Below are 14,242 nucleotides of genomic sequence, written 5' to 3'. Positions count from 1 at the left end.
GGTAGTCCTTGACTTACGACTACAATTGAGCCCAACTTAGTGTCCTTTGAAAGACATTTTTTAGGTGATATTTGCCCCATTTTACAACCTTTCTTGCCACAGTTGTTAAGTGAATCACTGTAGTTGTTAAATTAGTAACATGGCTGTCAAATTAATCTGGCTTTCCCATGGACTTTGCTTATCAGAAGGTCGCAAAAGGTGCTCTCATGATCCGGGACACTGCAACTTTCTTAAGTATGTGTCGGTGGCTGAATTTTGGTCACAAGTGTGAAAAATGATGGAAAGTCACTTTTTTCATTGCCGTTGTAACATCAAACGGTCACTAAATAAACTGTTCTATGTTGAGCACTACCTGCAATGGCATCTTTGAGGAATTGCGCAGGGTCCTATGCTGTGAATTTGATTCAATCATTTTAGCTATGTTGTGCTTTCTTGAGAACAGTTTATTCCTAAATGATATTACACAGCAAGATATGCAGCAAAATTTATTTGAGAAAAATATGAAATTAGAACTTGTCACCAGATAAAAAGAGAAAACTGGATGAGATTTTAAAAATTAAGAAATAAAAACGATAATCTCAGAAAATAACTGGAATAATTTTCTTTTGTTAAATTTATAAAAGAGACTGTTTAAAGTGCTAAAGAAAGCTATAACAAGGATCGAGAACCATCTGAATGGATTACGGAGAAATTATTCCAGTTATTCTTTGGGATTATCTTTTTGGGATTATCTCTGGGATTATTATAGTCTACCCTGTGTAGAAGAAAAAAGGACTAAAGTCCTTGACCAGATATTAAATGGGATGTTGCAATTTTGAGTGCTTCTTTCTGGATATACTAATACCTTAATTAGCAAAATGGGATATATTGGATTTGGTTACATTTAATATCATGCAAACATCTTTCCCCCTATAATTAATTTACATAATCCTAACTTTATAGTACTTAAACTAGTTTAAACTGTTCATTTTAATTCGAAGTAAGGAGCTTTGGAGAATTTGTCTTTGTAAAGGAAAAATTATTTCTTTCTGTTATGTAAAATTTTAGTTGTTTGTTTATATTTTGGTACTGAGATTACTTAATATTTGTGAAATTGGACATGCTTTTGGGTTAAGGGTGGAGAAGTGAAACTTTTGGAAAGCTGCATATTGGAGCTTATCCTTTAGTAAAGGAGAAATTACCTGTTTTTGTCATGTTCAACATGGGGTTTATTTCGTTTACATTAAGATATTGAGAGCATTTTATGCCTTTATGGGATTTTGTTTATAGTTAAGAGTCGAGCTATGGAATGTTGAGTTTCATGTATGGTAATTAATATTAAAATCTAAGATCTTTTGATGGAAACTGCATTGAAGAAGGCATTACTTGATTTGTCTATTGTTAAAATATGGGTTCTGAAGAGTTTTATATTTTATATTTATTATCTAAAAGGTGATTATGGGATTGTTTATACTTGCCATGATGAGGGTGGGAAATCACTTTCTTAAGGGGCTTTTCTACTTTTTCTTGCATTTTTCCTCTTTTTTCTTCTAGTCTGTATTATCTTTTACTATTAATAAACTTTAGTAAACTTTGCTATTCAAAACTTTAATATTTTTAAAAGTAACAAAAATTCTAGGAAACAAATATACATAGCCCTGGGAAGAATGCAAATGAGCAACTTGGAATAAGGAGTGATTCAGAACAAAAACATATTAAAAGGTGGGAAAAGCCACAGCATGGAAATACATGAGGAAGAATGGCAAAAATGAAGAATATTGATTCAAAATATTGCTTAAAAATTTTTTTTTGTGGGAAAACCTAGGCAAAATATTCTCCCTCTATCACTGTTATTAATTATCTCTTAACAGGTGAGTAACTAGAGAGCAGCTGTGGTCTTCATCTTTGCTGAAGTCACCATTTATATTAATAATACAATGCCTTCAACTGTACACACAGTATCAAAAAATAAAATAGACAAAGTAATTGATATTATTCTATAAGCAAATATAAGGCAAGTGATGAAAAGGATCTATATTGCTTACCATGCTTACATTTTAATACATATATATTTGAATAGAACTCTGACACAGCTTTTCTAATATAAATTAATTAAGTAATACTTTTCTTGTCTAACAATACCTGCATTTCTGTTTTCCAACTGTTCAAGTACTTCACAAAAAAAATAAATCACAAAATCTGCAAACTTTTGATACGTCCAGTTCTCTTCATCAGACAAAAAAGTGAAAAAAAACCTGATTTGATTTAAAGTGATAAAAGTCTTCATGGATGGAATTTAAATAAAATATATTTGCAAGTCTTCTGATACTTTCCACCTTTCATTTTCATTTTTACCATGTAGGCCTCGTGACTTTTTGTCTGGTAAAGAAAATTAGAAATCTCAAAAGTTTATGTTTCTTCTGGCAAATTTAGAACATTCCAGAAAGTAAACACTTCTGATTCTTCTTTCCCTTCCAGAAATATATTAACCCATCTTTCCAACCATATTTGTTATTGCATCTTTTTAAAAAGCTATCCATATAGATGGAGATACCAGGTGGGCAGCAAGTGGCAGGTAGCACTGTGGCCAGTAGCAAAAGCTGCAAGTGCCCAGTGGGCCCAAACATACACCCCTTGGAGACTGATTCAATAGGGACCCCCATGTGGGTCTGAAAGTACCCTTGTGGATGCTATTAGACCTGGGAGTGTGTGTGTGTGTGTGTGTGCATGTGTATGTAAGATTTTGTTACCCACTTTCTTGAGTAGTATTTGGGAAGAAGGGAAAAGTGATTGGAGCACCATCTTGCCAGTTAGGGAGAGGCTTGCTAGGGTGATACAGTTGGATGGGAGTTGGATTAATGGCTTAAGGCTCCGGGCAGTACTAAGAGTGAAAGCTAAAGTGCTGTGGGTATTCGCCTCTATACCTGGATCAATAGGAGGGTGGTTGGATCATATGAGTGGATGGAGGGATCCTAAGCCAGGGGAACCAGGCCAGAGTTGGGGGGGGGGAATGTATACTCTGGGGGTCTAGGACAGAACAGTACATTCAGATGGTGATGGGCATTTTGATGAGAGGCAGAGGGGTTGTTACTGGGGAAGATGCCCCTGGAGTTTGGTACCAGTGGTGCATTCTGGTCCTCTTTGCTTAGGCCCAAACCCTGGTCAACAGGCCTACAAAGATCCAGGATTTCAGCTGCTGCTGCTTAATGCCAGGTCAGTCAATAATAAAGCTCCCCTTATTTGTGACCTTATCAGGGAGGAGCAAGCTGACCTGGATTATCAAGATCTGACAGGGCCAGAAGGTGTGGTTCCCTTTTATGAAATGTGCCTGGTGGGATTTCAGGTGTGGCATAAGCCAAGATTCCCGGGCAGGGAGCAGTTGTCATTCGAGAATCTGTTGGTGTGTTCCGCAAGTTGCTGGTTGTGAGACCCTGTTTCTGAAGATAGACTCACATGATCAGCTAGGACTGTTGCTGCTGTACTAGCCTCCCTGCATTGTAGCAACCTCTCTGCCTGTCATCTCAGGGTTGGCAGTGGAGCTCTCAAGGTTTATGGTCTTAGGGGACTTCAATTTGCCATCCTTGAAGCTCCCCTCAGAAGCAGCTCAGAATTTCATGGCCACCATCATCCTATCCTGACTTGGAACACTGGACATGTTTTTTTTTTGGATCAGTAGTAATGTGATCGGAGAGTGGAATTTTCCTTGTCCATCCTGTCATGGTTGGATTATGCCCAGGTGACATTGAGATTTTCCTATGCTACCCCCTTTGCAAGGAGGCACGACCTATTTGATTGGTTGTGCCTCCAGCAACTGAGGGACCTGGTGAGATTTCAAATGGAGTTGGGGGTTGTTCTTGAGGTTCTTCCTGCCAAGGCTTGGCTGCTACTGGGAATAGTGAAGGCCTTGGGCAGTGAGCCTGGCACTCCCTCTGGTTTACAGAAGAGTTGAAAAGTTCAAGAGACATTTAGATATCTATTGAAGGAGGACAGGGAGTGAATGTGATTGATCACAAGTTAGAGAGCCTCCATCATGGCGATAAGAGCAGCAAAACATCACCATATCTCTGCTCTTATTGCATTTGCAGAGTGCTACCCAGCAGACTTGTTTAGGGCCACATATTTCCTTTTGGGTAAAAGGGACTCTGAGGTTCACCTTCAGGGCCATGGTGAGGAATTTTCAATGCATCTGGCAAATGAAATTGCACAGAACTGTTCTCAGTTGGGAGATCAAGCATGATGCAGGTCCATTGGAGTTGCCTGGGGAATGTTCTTATCCAGTTATTGAAGAATAGTTTGATTCTGTTGGACCTAAGAAAGTGGGCAGGGGCCTCAGAATTGTTAAGTATGACCACCCCTGATTTAGATACATGTTCCTCTTGGCTGTATGAGGCCACCTGGGAGGTGATATATAGGTGGGTCTTAGTGATAATGAATGCATCCTTCAGTGAGGGAGTATTCCTGGCACCATTTAAAGAAGCACTGATGTGTCCTCTTCTCAAGAAGCTATCGCTGGACCGTACCGTTCTGGATAATTTTAATCCAGCCTCTCATCTCTCCTTCTAAGTAAAGGTGATGGAGAAAGTGGCCACACTGCAGGTCCAGAGGATCCTGGATAAAACAGATTATGTGGACCACTTCTACTTATGTTTCAGGTCTAGATATGGGACTGAAATAGCATTATTTGCACTTTTGGATGGCAAGAGAGGGATAGGGTTCATGAATCCATCCTGGCTCTTGTTAACCTTCTGTAGGTATCTTTTGGGGCTACCTTAAGGAGCTGGAGATGGGGGGACACAGTTCTCTGCTGGTTCACCTTCTCTGAAACTGGTCCCAATCAGTTGAGGAGTTATAGGGAGCGAGAAGTCTAGCCTGCAGCCACTGTTTGAAAAGTATTGCAGGGCTTGGTGTTCCTTCTGCTACCTTTTAACATCTACATGAAACTGCTGGGTGAGATAATCCATTATGTGGGATGAGGTATCATTAAGTGATATTGTGGGCACCCTTTTATGGTGCTTGGAGGCTGATGGGAAACAACAGGCTTCAACTGAATCCTGATAAGTCTGAGTGGCTATGGGTAGAAGGCTTCTCTGTATCTGGGGGTTTAGAATCTTTGGTCCTGGATGAAGTTGAATTGTAACAGATGGACTAGTGGGTAATCTGGGGGTCCCCCTGGACACAAGACTGGTCTAGAAGCAGTAAGACTTTTGCTCAACTTAAACCTAACCCTAACCCATTCCTGGATTTAAAAGTCCTGCAGTCATTCATACCTTGGTCATAGGTTACTGCAATGCACTTTACTTAAGGCTATTCTTGAAGAGTATCTAGAAGCTATAACTGGTGCAGAATGTGATAATGTGAGCAAGCCTGGGTGCCTCTAGGGTTGCACATATCTCTGCTACACAAGCTGTATTGGGTGCCATTTTGCTTCCAAAATGGTATGGGAACAGGTTACCTGAGGAACTGTTATGTTGTCATGTCTCATTGGATCAGGCAGGGAAGGTATGTTGCAGATTACATAGGTTAAAAAAAAAAATTCACTTAGCAGAGTCCAAGAAGAGAACCTTCTCTTCCATTGCCCCTGTCTTTTGAACACCTTACCCTCAGAGGTGAGGTGGACCCCCATTGTTCTGATCTTCATAAAGAGTGTTAAGATTTGGCTCTGCCAATTGGCATAGGGGTTGAAGAGTGTTAGGCAACCCTCAGGATGATTGGTGTTGTGAGGGTGTTCTTTCCGCTTTTTAATTTTTAATACTATATAACCCTATGTTTTAATTTTCTTTTTTATCTTTACTTTTATTAATGCTTTTAAATTTTGTGACATGTTTGTACTGTAAACCACCCAGAGTTACTTAGATGAGATGGGCAGTATAGACATGTGATGAATTAAATAAATAAATAATCAATCTGGAGGAAAAGAAAAACATTTTGCAAAACATTCTGCAATTTTCAAGGAATAAAAAATATATACAATTAAGAACATTTAGCATATACAAACAGTATTATTTAAATCTCCAGTTACACATTTAATTTAGTAGCAGTTCAGTTTATTTACAGAAATAAACTTCAAAAGGAGTGCTATCTAACATGGTTGTCATTTTTAATTTATTAATTAAAAATAATCCAAATCCAAATAATACAGAATAGGTTTAGAATATGTATAATTTCATTTATATTTCAATTATATCAGAATATGCTCAAACTCTCAAGGAATATAAATAAAATAATAAAATTAATGATTCTTTAATTCATCTGCATAATTATTAATAATGACCTTTAATGCATATTCAAGTTGCAAACATTTTCATGCACAAAATCTTAGGTTACCTATCATCTATTTTTTTTCAAAATACTGATTTTGCCCCAAAGGTAAATGTAAATAACTAACTAAATTTAGCTAATAATTACATTTCCTTTTTTGGCTAATGTGTTTGAACACATTGATTTTTTTTTTAACTAAATGTGTCACTCAGAAATTAACATTAATGTTTAAGAAGCTAATAGTGCAGCAATTTTAAGAACATCTGAGATAGATTTGTATTTTTCTCACCTGCATTGTGCTTTGCTAAATATTTGTCTTTGTACTGCTTCTTTTTCTTTCCAAACCAAGTACAGCTTGCCTGCTGCTCTTGTTTAGTCTTCTCCATAGCAATACAAGCTACTCGCCTTGCAAGTGAACAGGAAACAACTATCAGCTGTACATTTAAGGTGACCTATTTTAATATTATTAATTCAGAAAATTATATCCCCATCCCTCTTTTTACTGATAGACAGATTAAAATATTTTCAAGGTTTCAAATGGAAATCTTAAATGAGTATTCTAAAAGTACAGAGCCCTTCTTTACTTGTGTAGCAGCCACTCAGGAGACTATAAAATTAGCTGCAGTGGTTGAGAACTTTGCAGGATAGCAATAGTACTATAATAGTACTAAGAGGACTATCTAAGAGGACAGGATATATTGGAATGTTCTCTAGTTTTCAAAATTTTTCTGGTGTCATGGCCCAAAACATAGATACAATGAGAAAACTCCTGTGACAATATTCACACAGACATTCTCTCAATACAAGGACATGGCATCATCAGGTACCGATCAAATTAAATTCAAGAAATATATCTACATAGTAGATATGTTTGCTTTTACAAATAACCAGGGTATACTTTCCTAAATCAGGGACAAGGGAGGTAACTGAATTTGTGTACATTCATCGCTTCCACTAATATTCTAATGGACTTCTTGGCAGACTAAATTATCAACTGTGTTACCATGAAACTACTTTTAATAGCTAAAGTCAGAAATTCCCAGCCATTATAGAAACAGGCTACCAAAACAGAATCAAGATCCAGAGTGATTTATATTGTATTATGTAGTTCTTTTGAAACCAAGCAGTTATGACCCAGAAGTGGTTTAAGATCAGTGTAATATTTGTTGTTGTTGGTTGTGAAGTCATGTCCAACCCATCACGATCCCATGGACAACGTTCCTCCAGGTCTTCCTGTCCTCTACCATCTTCTGGAGTCCATTTAAGCTCACGCCTACTGCTTCAGTGACTCCATCCAGCCACCTCATTCTCTGTCGTCCCCTTCTTCTATTGCCCTCAATCTTTCCCAGCATTAGGCTCCAGTGAGTCCTTCCTTCTCATTAGGTGTAATATAGTGTAATATAGCTAAAAGTAAAAATTTCCCCTGTCCAGTTGTTGTGTCCAACTCTAAGGGACAATACTCATCTCTGTTTCTTAGCTGAGGAAGCTAGTGTTGTCCAAAGATGTTTCTGCGGTCATGTGGCCAGCCTGACATCACACCGCAATGCAGAGCATTTGTTACCTTCCCACCAAAATATTATCTATTTATTTACTCGCATCTGCATATTTTTTGAATTGCTAGGTGGGCTAGCATAATATAAGTATTACCCAAATAAACCCATTGGGCTATCTCAATCATTGAGGCATGAGATTATTGGTGTGAGGATAAAATGAGGGGAGAATACTCAGAAAAAAGAATACATAAACAAAATACAGAAATTAACTGATGAGACAGTTTATTGCCTCTTTAGAGTTAGTGGATTCATTTCAGGTTGCCAAGTAGTAAGGGAGTTTCTGCAGAGAACAAAATTTAAAAATGACTTTAGTTATTAGTACTGTGGCAGCACTCTCTTCATTGACCTCTATAAGACACTACATGTCAGTATAGTATATTGCTAAGGATTCTGAAGTATTAAGAAAAGAAACTAAAATACAAGAACTGTATATTTCAGGCCAAATTAAAAGCAACGTAACTTTTTTGAAGTCCATTATAATGATAGTGATTGCAATGAAACAAATGCCATCTGATGAAACTTTTTACATAGAAAATAAATTGTTATCTGGAATAGTTTACCACTTTTCTAAACCATCTGTAATCTTTTATACTCTACTTAACAAATCAATTTGGGGAAAGGAAGAATATTTTTCAACTATTGTGAGCTGGCTGTTTTTATTGTCATAGTATCCAGGCAGAAATATACTCGTCATATTTATTTCAATCATTTTTCCCCTGTTTTATGTTATATGTAAAGACATGAGTGAAAAACAGTGGAAATAAAAATTCACCAACATAATAAGATTAAGAGATGGGTATTGTCAGTGTATTCTGTGAGTCTGAAACTGTTTCAGGAGTAATAGTTAAACTGAAAAAAGTTAGTGTGCTTGCAGATACAATGTCATATACAGGCAATCCTTGTTTAATGACCACTTGTTTAGCAACTGTTCAAAATTGCAACAGCATTGGGTAAGAACATTTATAGACAATCCTCTTAGTGTAGTATTTTTGTAGTCACATGACTGCAATTCAGGCACCTGGCAGCCAGTTAGAATTATAACAATTATAGTGTCCTGTGATCATGTGAATGCCATTTGTGACCTTTACTGCCAACCTCTAATAAGGAAAGTCAAAGGGGAAGCTGGCAAATCACAAATGGTGATCACATAGTCATGCCTAACAACTACATAGGATTCACCTAATATGGCAATTGGAATTGCCACAACTGATGTTGTAAGTCAGTGAAGTCATGTGATGTCACATTTTAAAACTGCGTTGCTTAATGATGGAATTGCCAATCCCAATTACCTTTGTTAAATGAGGTCTAATCAATCTGGTGTTCATATTGGATTTTGTGAAAGATTAAATTAAACATTTTAGATTAAAAAAACATCAGCTGGGCTATGGGACAATAATAGCAGGATCATCTTCTTCCTTTCTTATTGTTTTAGGTAACTTTTGATAAGGCTAATAATTTTTTTCTTTATTTACACAGAGGTTTTCAAGTATCCATCTCTACCTCCTCTTATCAGAGGCTGAAGGAATATGATTTTTTACTTAGGAAAACTGCCAGCTAAATTTCTATAGCGAGTGATCTAATGAAGGGGTACCCAACCCCTGGTCCGTGGACCAGTACCGGGCCATGGCATGCCAGCAACTGGGCCGCATACACAAGCAAAGCCACATCTGCGGGATGCAGGCAGCACACAAAATCATGCACCCTCCCCTCCGGTCTGCAGAAAAACCTCTCTCCACAGAACTGGTCCTTGGTGCCCAAAAAGTTGGGAACCTCTGATCCAATGAACAGTTCATATTTACTTTATACCATTTATATGTCAACTACGTGCATGTATTTTCAGTGATAGTCTAACCAGTCAAGTTACCTAATTCAAGCATTCTTTTTATCAACCAATGACACAAATATTTAAAATATGAAATACTGACAAATTCAATTATTAAAAATTAAAGGAAATTACATTCATGTTTACCAATTACCAAATAACATACCATTCCTGAAGCTCAGGAGAAGGAATGAGGCCTGCAGTTCCATTTTTTGAATTCTCAAGTTTACCCTGCCACCAATTGTGATCATCTTTGCTAATAATCTGAATAATATCGCCAACTCTAAATCTGATGCCAGCTTCCTTGCAGGGAATAAGATCATCCTTTGCTGGATCATATTCAAATTGTGCTCTTACATATATCTAAAAAACAATATTAGAGACAGAAACTATAATGTTAATATATGTCAACTTTAGATGTAATAGCTTGCATTTGTTTTCCTTTAGTTTTTTTAATAAGCAGCCTTTAAAATAGAATTGCAGAAGATTTGATTTTAGAGAAATGTGTGGCTATAGTTGAAAATATATATACAGCCAATATTCTGTCACATTTCAGGAAAATCCTCTCTTCTCCAGTTATAGATCTATAAAACAGAAGCTGCAATTTTTGAGAGGTTTTCACAATAATCTACTGAAGCTTTTGGGGAGAAATGCAGGGAGATCTGTTGCCTGAGCTAATTTCTATTCGTGGACTAATGAATCTCACACACTTCCACACTAAATTAAAAAAAACGGACAATTCCACACATATTAATAAACCAAGATCCAAAAATTATTTAGATTAGCAATTACATTGCAGTTTTTTTTGGAACATAATGCTAAATGTGAATATTTAAAACTACACATTTTATTGGTTACATTACTGTTTCACTTCAGTGCCTCATTTATAAAAATGGAGAAATAATAACCAAAATAGAGGTATAACAGAAAAACTACAATTAAAGGGTTATAGAATAATTTGTGCACTAATTCTATAAGAATTATGTTCATATGAATAATTAGGGGTGATCTTTTGCTTGCAAAAAGCAAGTGCAGGATTGTAGGAGTATGACTCTAAGCTGGGAGAAGTGTTCATCATTTTGCTTCTGTTTCATTAAAACAAAAAACTAATTTTAAAAAATTCTTAAGGGGATCCAATAATAAATAAAGGGTGGCAGCCGGAAGCACCTCCCTACTTGTTTTTAATTCTGCCAGAAATAAAAAACAAACATGTATTTCCCCAACCACTGTATGTGTTTATGTGAATGTAATTTTCAATAGCAAAAGGGCTAAAAGAGAATCCCCACAACTCTTCCATTTAAAAAAGACTTTCCTGTAATTAATTAAATTTATATACATTAATAGGAATTAATGTGCTAATGTATTAATTAATTAAATTACATTTAATTATACATCATTTGCATTTTCAGCTGAATCATAAATTACAATGTCAGAATTCATTGTTTATGATCCTATTTGAAGAGTTATCCTGCTCTCATCAGGACAATAAAGCTACTAAAAAGCGACAATGGTTATAGATTTATTAAGACAAATATACCCACAATACATTATTCTTGGATAAGATCTAATGAATAGGAATAACATGACAAAATAGCAAATCAAAATCACAAAATGAAATGAAATGAAATCTGATGAGAATGCTGATGCTGATAGACAACATGAAAGTGAATGGAGAAGCTGTTAGTAAGAAAAAAAACAAATTAGTATCATAGGAGTACCACATGATAAATAGTGTGTTTATTGATCAGCCATATGAATAAAACACAAAATGATAAAAGCTGTAAAATCTAAATCAGCACATTATGGGATAAAAAAATTGAGACGGTAAGGAGAAAATGGATTGAAGCAACTAAGTTATGAAAGCCTTCATAGAGAATAGCTATTCACCTGTCGTCCTTTTGGTTGTGTTGTTGATGGCAAGTCCTGCAGAATAAAGTCAACCCAGGAATAGTAATTTTTCATCTTACTTTGAAAATAGGTAACAGTTTTAATGTCGAAGCTATTTTAAAAGTATTAACAATAATCATGTTCAGAAAATGTCAAACCCAGACTGTTTAGCAGCAAGCCGAAGCAGATAAAATTTAAGCAGACAGAAAGTGTGCTTTTAATAAGTAATTCATCATCTTCAACACAAAAATTCCTTAAACAAAGGAAAGTAATTTTAATATTCAAACTGATGAGGCATTCATATCGATCAACATTGTAATTACAAATTGAAGTTAATATATTTATTTAAAATCTTGTTTTAATGGTATTACATAAGTTTACATGACTAAAATATATTTCTAATTGTATCCATTTTATTATTTAACCAGTTTTTTTAATCAAAATGTAATTGCAATATTTTTAACAGTTTTTGAACTTCTCCAGAAGTTTTTAAAATGTTTAGTTAAGTGTTGACAGCAGAAATACAAAGAATATTTTTGAGGCAACATTTTTCTACAGATACGTTTTAACATTTTACCATGTGTGTTCACAGAAAGAGAAAAAGTAAACAGCAGCAATATCAACAATGTTTACTAATATCTTTTTGTCTGAACATATGGTAAAAAGAACAGCACTTTGTGTTAAAGATGTGATGTTAATAGCTCAGCTTATAAAAGCAGTTTAAAGACAGTTTATTTTGCTTTTCATATCCAGGCAAGGCTCATATTTCACGAAATATGTGCACGTACCACAATAGCAGGGGACACACCAATTCGTTAACTCAGATAGCGGAAACCAATGTGGTAATCTAGAGAACTTTAATAATAACAATAGTAATAATGATGATGATGCCTAGGTCTTGAAAGCCTCAAATAACTGCTTTACTAATGTTTTGCTTAAAAACACAACTTTAAAGTTCAAAATGGAAATTATTCTTTTTTGCTTGACTTTGAGCTAATCAGGATGAGAATAACAAGAAGCATATTTCAAGATGATTAAAATATTTACCTGATGGTTGAGTGCAACTCATTAAAGGGATTTTGATTAGAAAATTATATTACTTAATAAACACTTGAATGAGAGAAAATAGGGAATTCTACGTATTCTTCATTTTATTAATAGAACACAATTTTCCATTGAACATATAAAAAGAATGGTACATAAGCACCAACAAAACTGTAATGCTCTCTGTCTGGAATTGGAGGTCTTACCGAAATAGAATTGTTAATGCTGCTATGGCCATTAGCTGGGGACTGTCTGGATGTAGAGGGGGAATCTCTCTGAAATAAGACACAAGGTTCATTATCACACAACACTACATAGATATATTTTAATAAACAAATATTGATAGGTTTAAAACCAATTTTGCCTTATTCTTCTTAAGAAATAATCATATTTTAACTTACACGATACTCCTAAGAAGTCTATTTTTACATAATGTGAAACTGCTTATATATTAACTCTATTTTCTCTTAGTAGCAGAAACATTTTATTTTGATGATCATCTCTTCTGAAATGATTGCTTATGTAATGATGAAAAGTAGAAAGATCTCACTGGCCTAATTATCATATAATGCAAAATCAGGTTTGTTAAACCACATTCAAACATTATAAACTATAGATGATTCAGTTAAAGACAATTTTATTTATTCCTAGGATGCATCTCTTCCAGAAATAACATGTGAACTAAATTAGCATTTCAAGATTTGGTAGTGGAAACCGTTAAGAAAAGTAGTATATATTGCTTTTTTAAAAAATAGTACTAATGATATTTTTAAAATACTTCATACGGCTTTGCTATATATACAAACACACACACACACACACACACCTTTGTAAAAAACTATTAGCTTCACTTGAAAACTTTTGCAGCAAATAATTTGCATTATGAAAAATAAAGAATATAGAACCAATGATTTTGCACTGCAATATTTGAAATTAGTACTATTTTTAAAGTTTATTTTTATTCCTTTAATATACCAAAGGGAAAAAAAAGATGAAGAAAAATGAGGAAAGAACCTAAAAAAGAAGCAAGAACTTTTTGTATTACAGAAATAAAATTAACCGATCTAATTTTTAAACACATTAGTAAACGTTGAGCATATTTATCGATCTTTCTTAATGAATTTGACAGACAGCTCATATATAGAAAGTAAAGACAATACTGGTGATCTCTAATTGAAAATCTGGAGTTACTCTGTATTTCTACCATTGAACTAACTTCTATTTTATTACTGTCCAAACTGGATAAATCTAATATTCATTTTGTAATGTTAGATACCATATTCTTGGTTATCGATTTAAAACAGATATTCACATCTTTAAACAATATTGCGCTTTTTAACACTACATTAACAAACTTAAAGATATTAAATAAAAACTGAGTAATAGTAGCACCAGTGTTTTTGTAAAAAAACAAAAACAAAAAAAGGTGCCAGAACTCACGGACAGCTCCGGCTCCAGTCGAAAGCGCTTTATGGAGTGGGGGGTGGGGGAGAGAACAAACCGCATTAGGGAGCAATTTTACGGCTTCCCAGCAGCCTGATCCAGGCTACGGAGGCCTTTTGCAAGCCACCACCGGAGCCCAGATCCATGGCTGCAGAGCGATTTTGCGCCCTCCCAGCAGCCCAATCTGGGTTCCAGAGGCTTGGAAAAGGCCTCCGGAGCCCGGATCGGGCTGCTGGGAGGGGGCACAAAATTGCTC

General features: G+C 35.4%; 1 protein-coding gene across 17 annotated transcripts in view; it reads right to left on the bottom strand.

Moving 5' to 3' along the window:
- The window catches only part of CASK (calcium/calmodulin dependent serine protein kinase), a 169,969-nt gene that overhangs the window by 14,593 nt on the left and 141,134 nt on the right, over positions 1-14,242 (bottom strand). For 9 of the 17 annotated variants that reach the window (XM_039334824.1, XM_039334819.1, XM_039334823.1 and 6 more), the window contains 4 exons: positions 12,750-12,818; positions 11,500-11,535; positions 9,779-9,975; positions 6,527-6,642 (listed from right to left, as the gene is read on the bottom strand). In XM_039334824.1, the coding sequence (XP_039190758.1) occupies positions 6,527-6,642; positions 9,779-9,975; positions 11,500-11,535; positions 12,750-12,818 (418 nt within the window). The remainder of the gene's footprint in view (positions 1-6,526; positions 6,643-9,778; positions 9,976-11,499; positions 11,536-12,749; positions 12,819-14,242) is intronic. The other 8 variants (XM_039334825.1, XM_039334829.1, XM_039334828.1 and 5 more) reach the window with 3 other exon arrangements.

Source organism: Crotalus tigris, unplaced genomic scaffold, assembly GCF_016545835.1.
Source record: "Crotalus tigris isolate CLP2741 ecotype Arizona unplaced genomic scaffold, ASM1654583v1 scf7180000017637.401561, whole genome shotgun sequence".
Lineage (NCBI taxonomy): Eukaryota > Metazoa > Chordata > Lepidosauria > Squamata > Viperidae > Crotalus > Crotalus tigris.
This window is presented reverse-complemented; position numbering and strand designations above follow the sequence as displayed.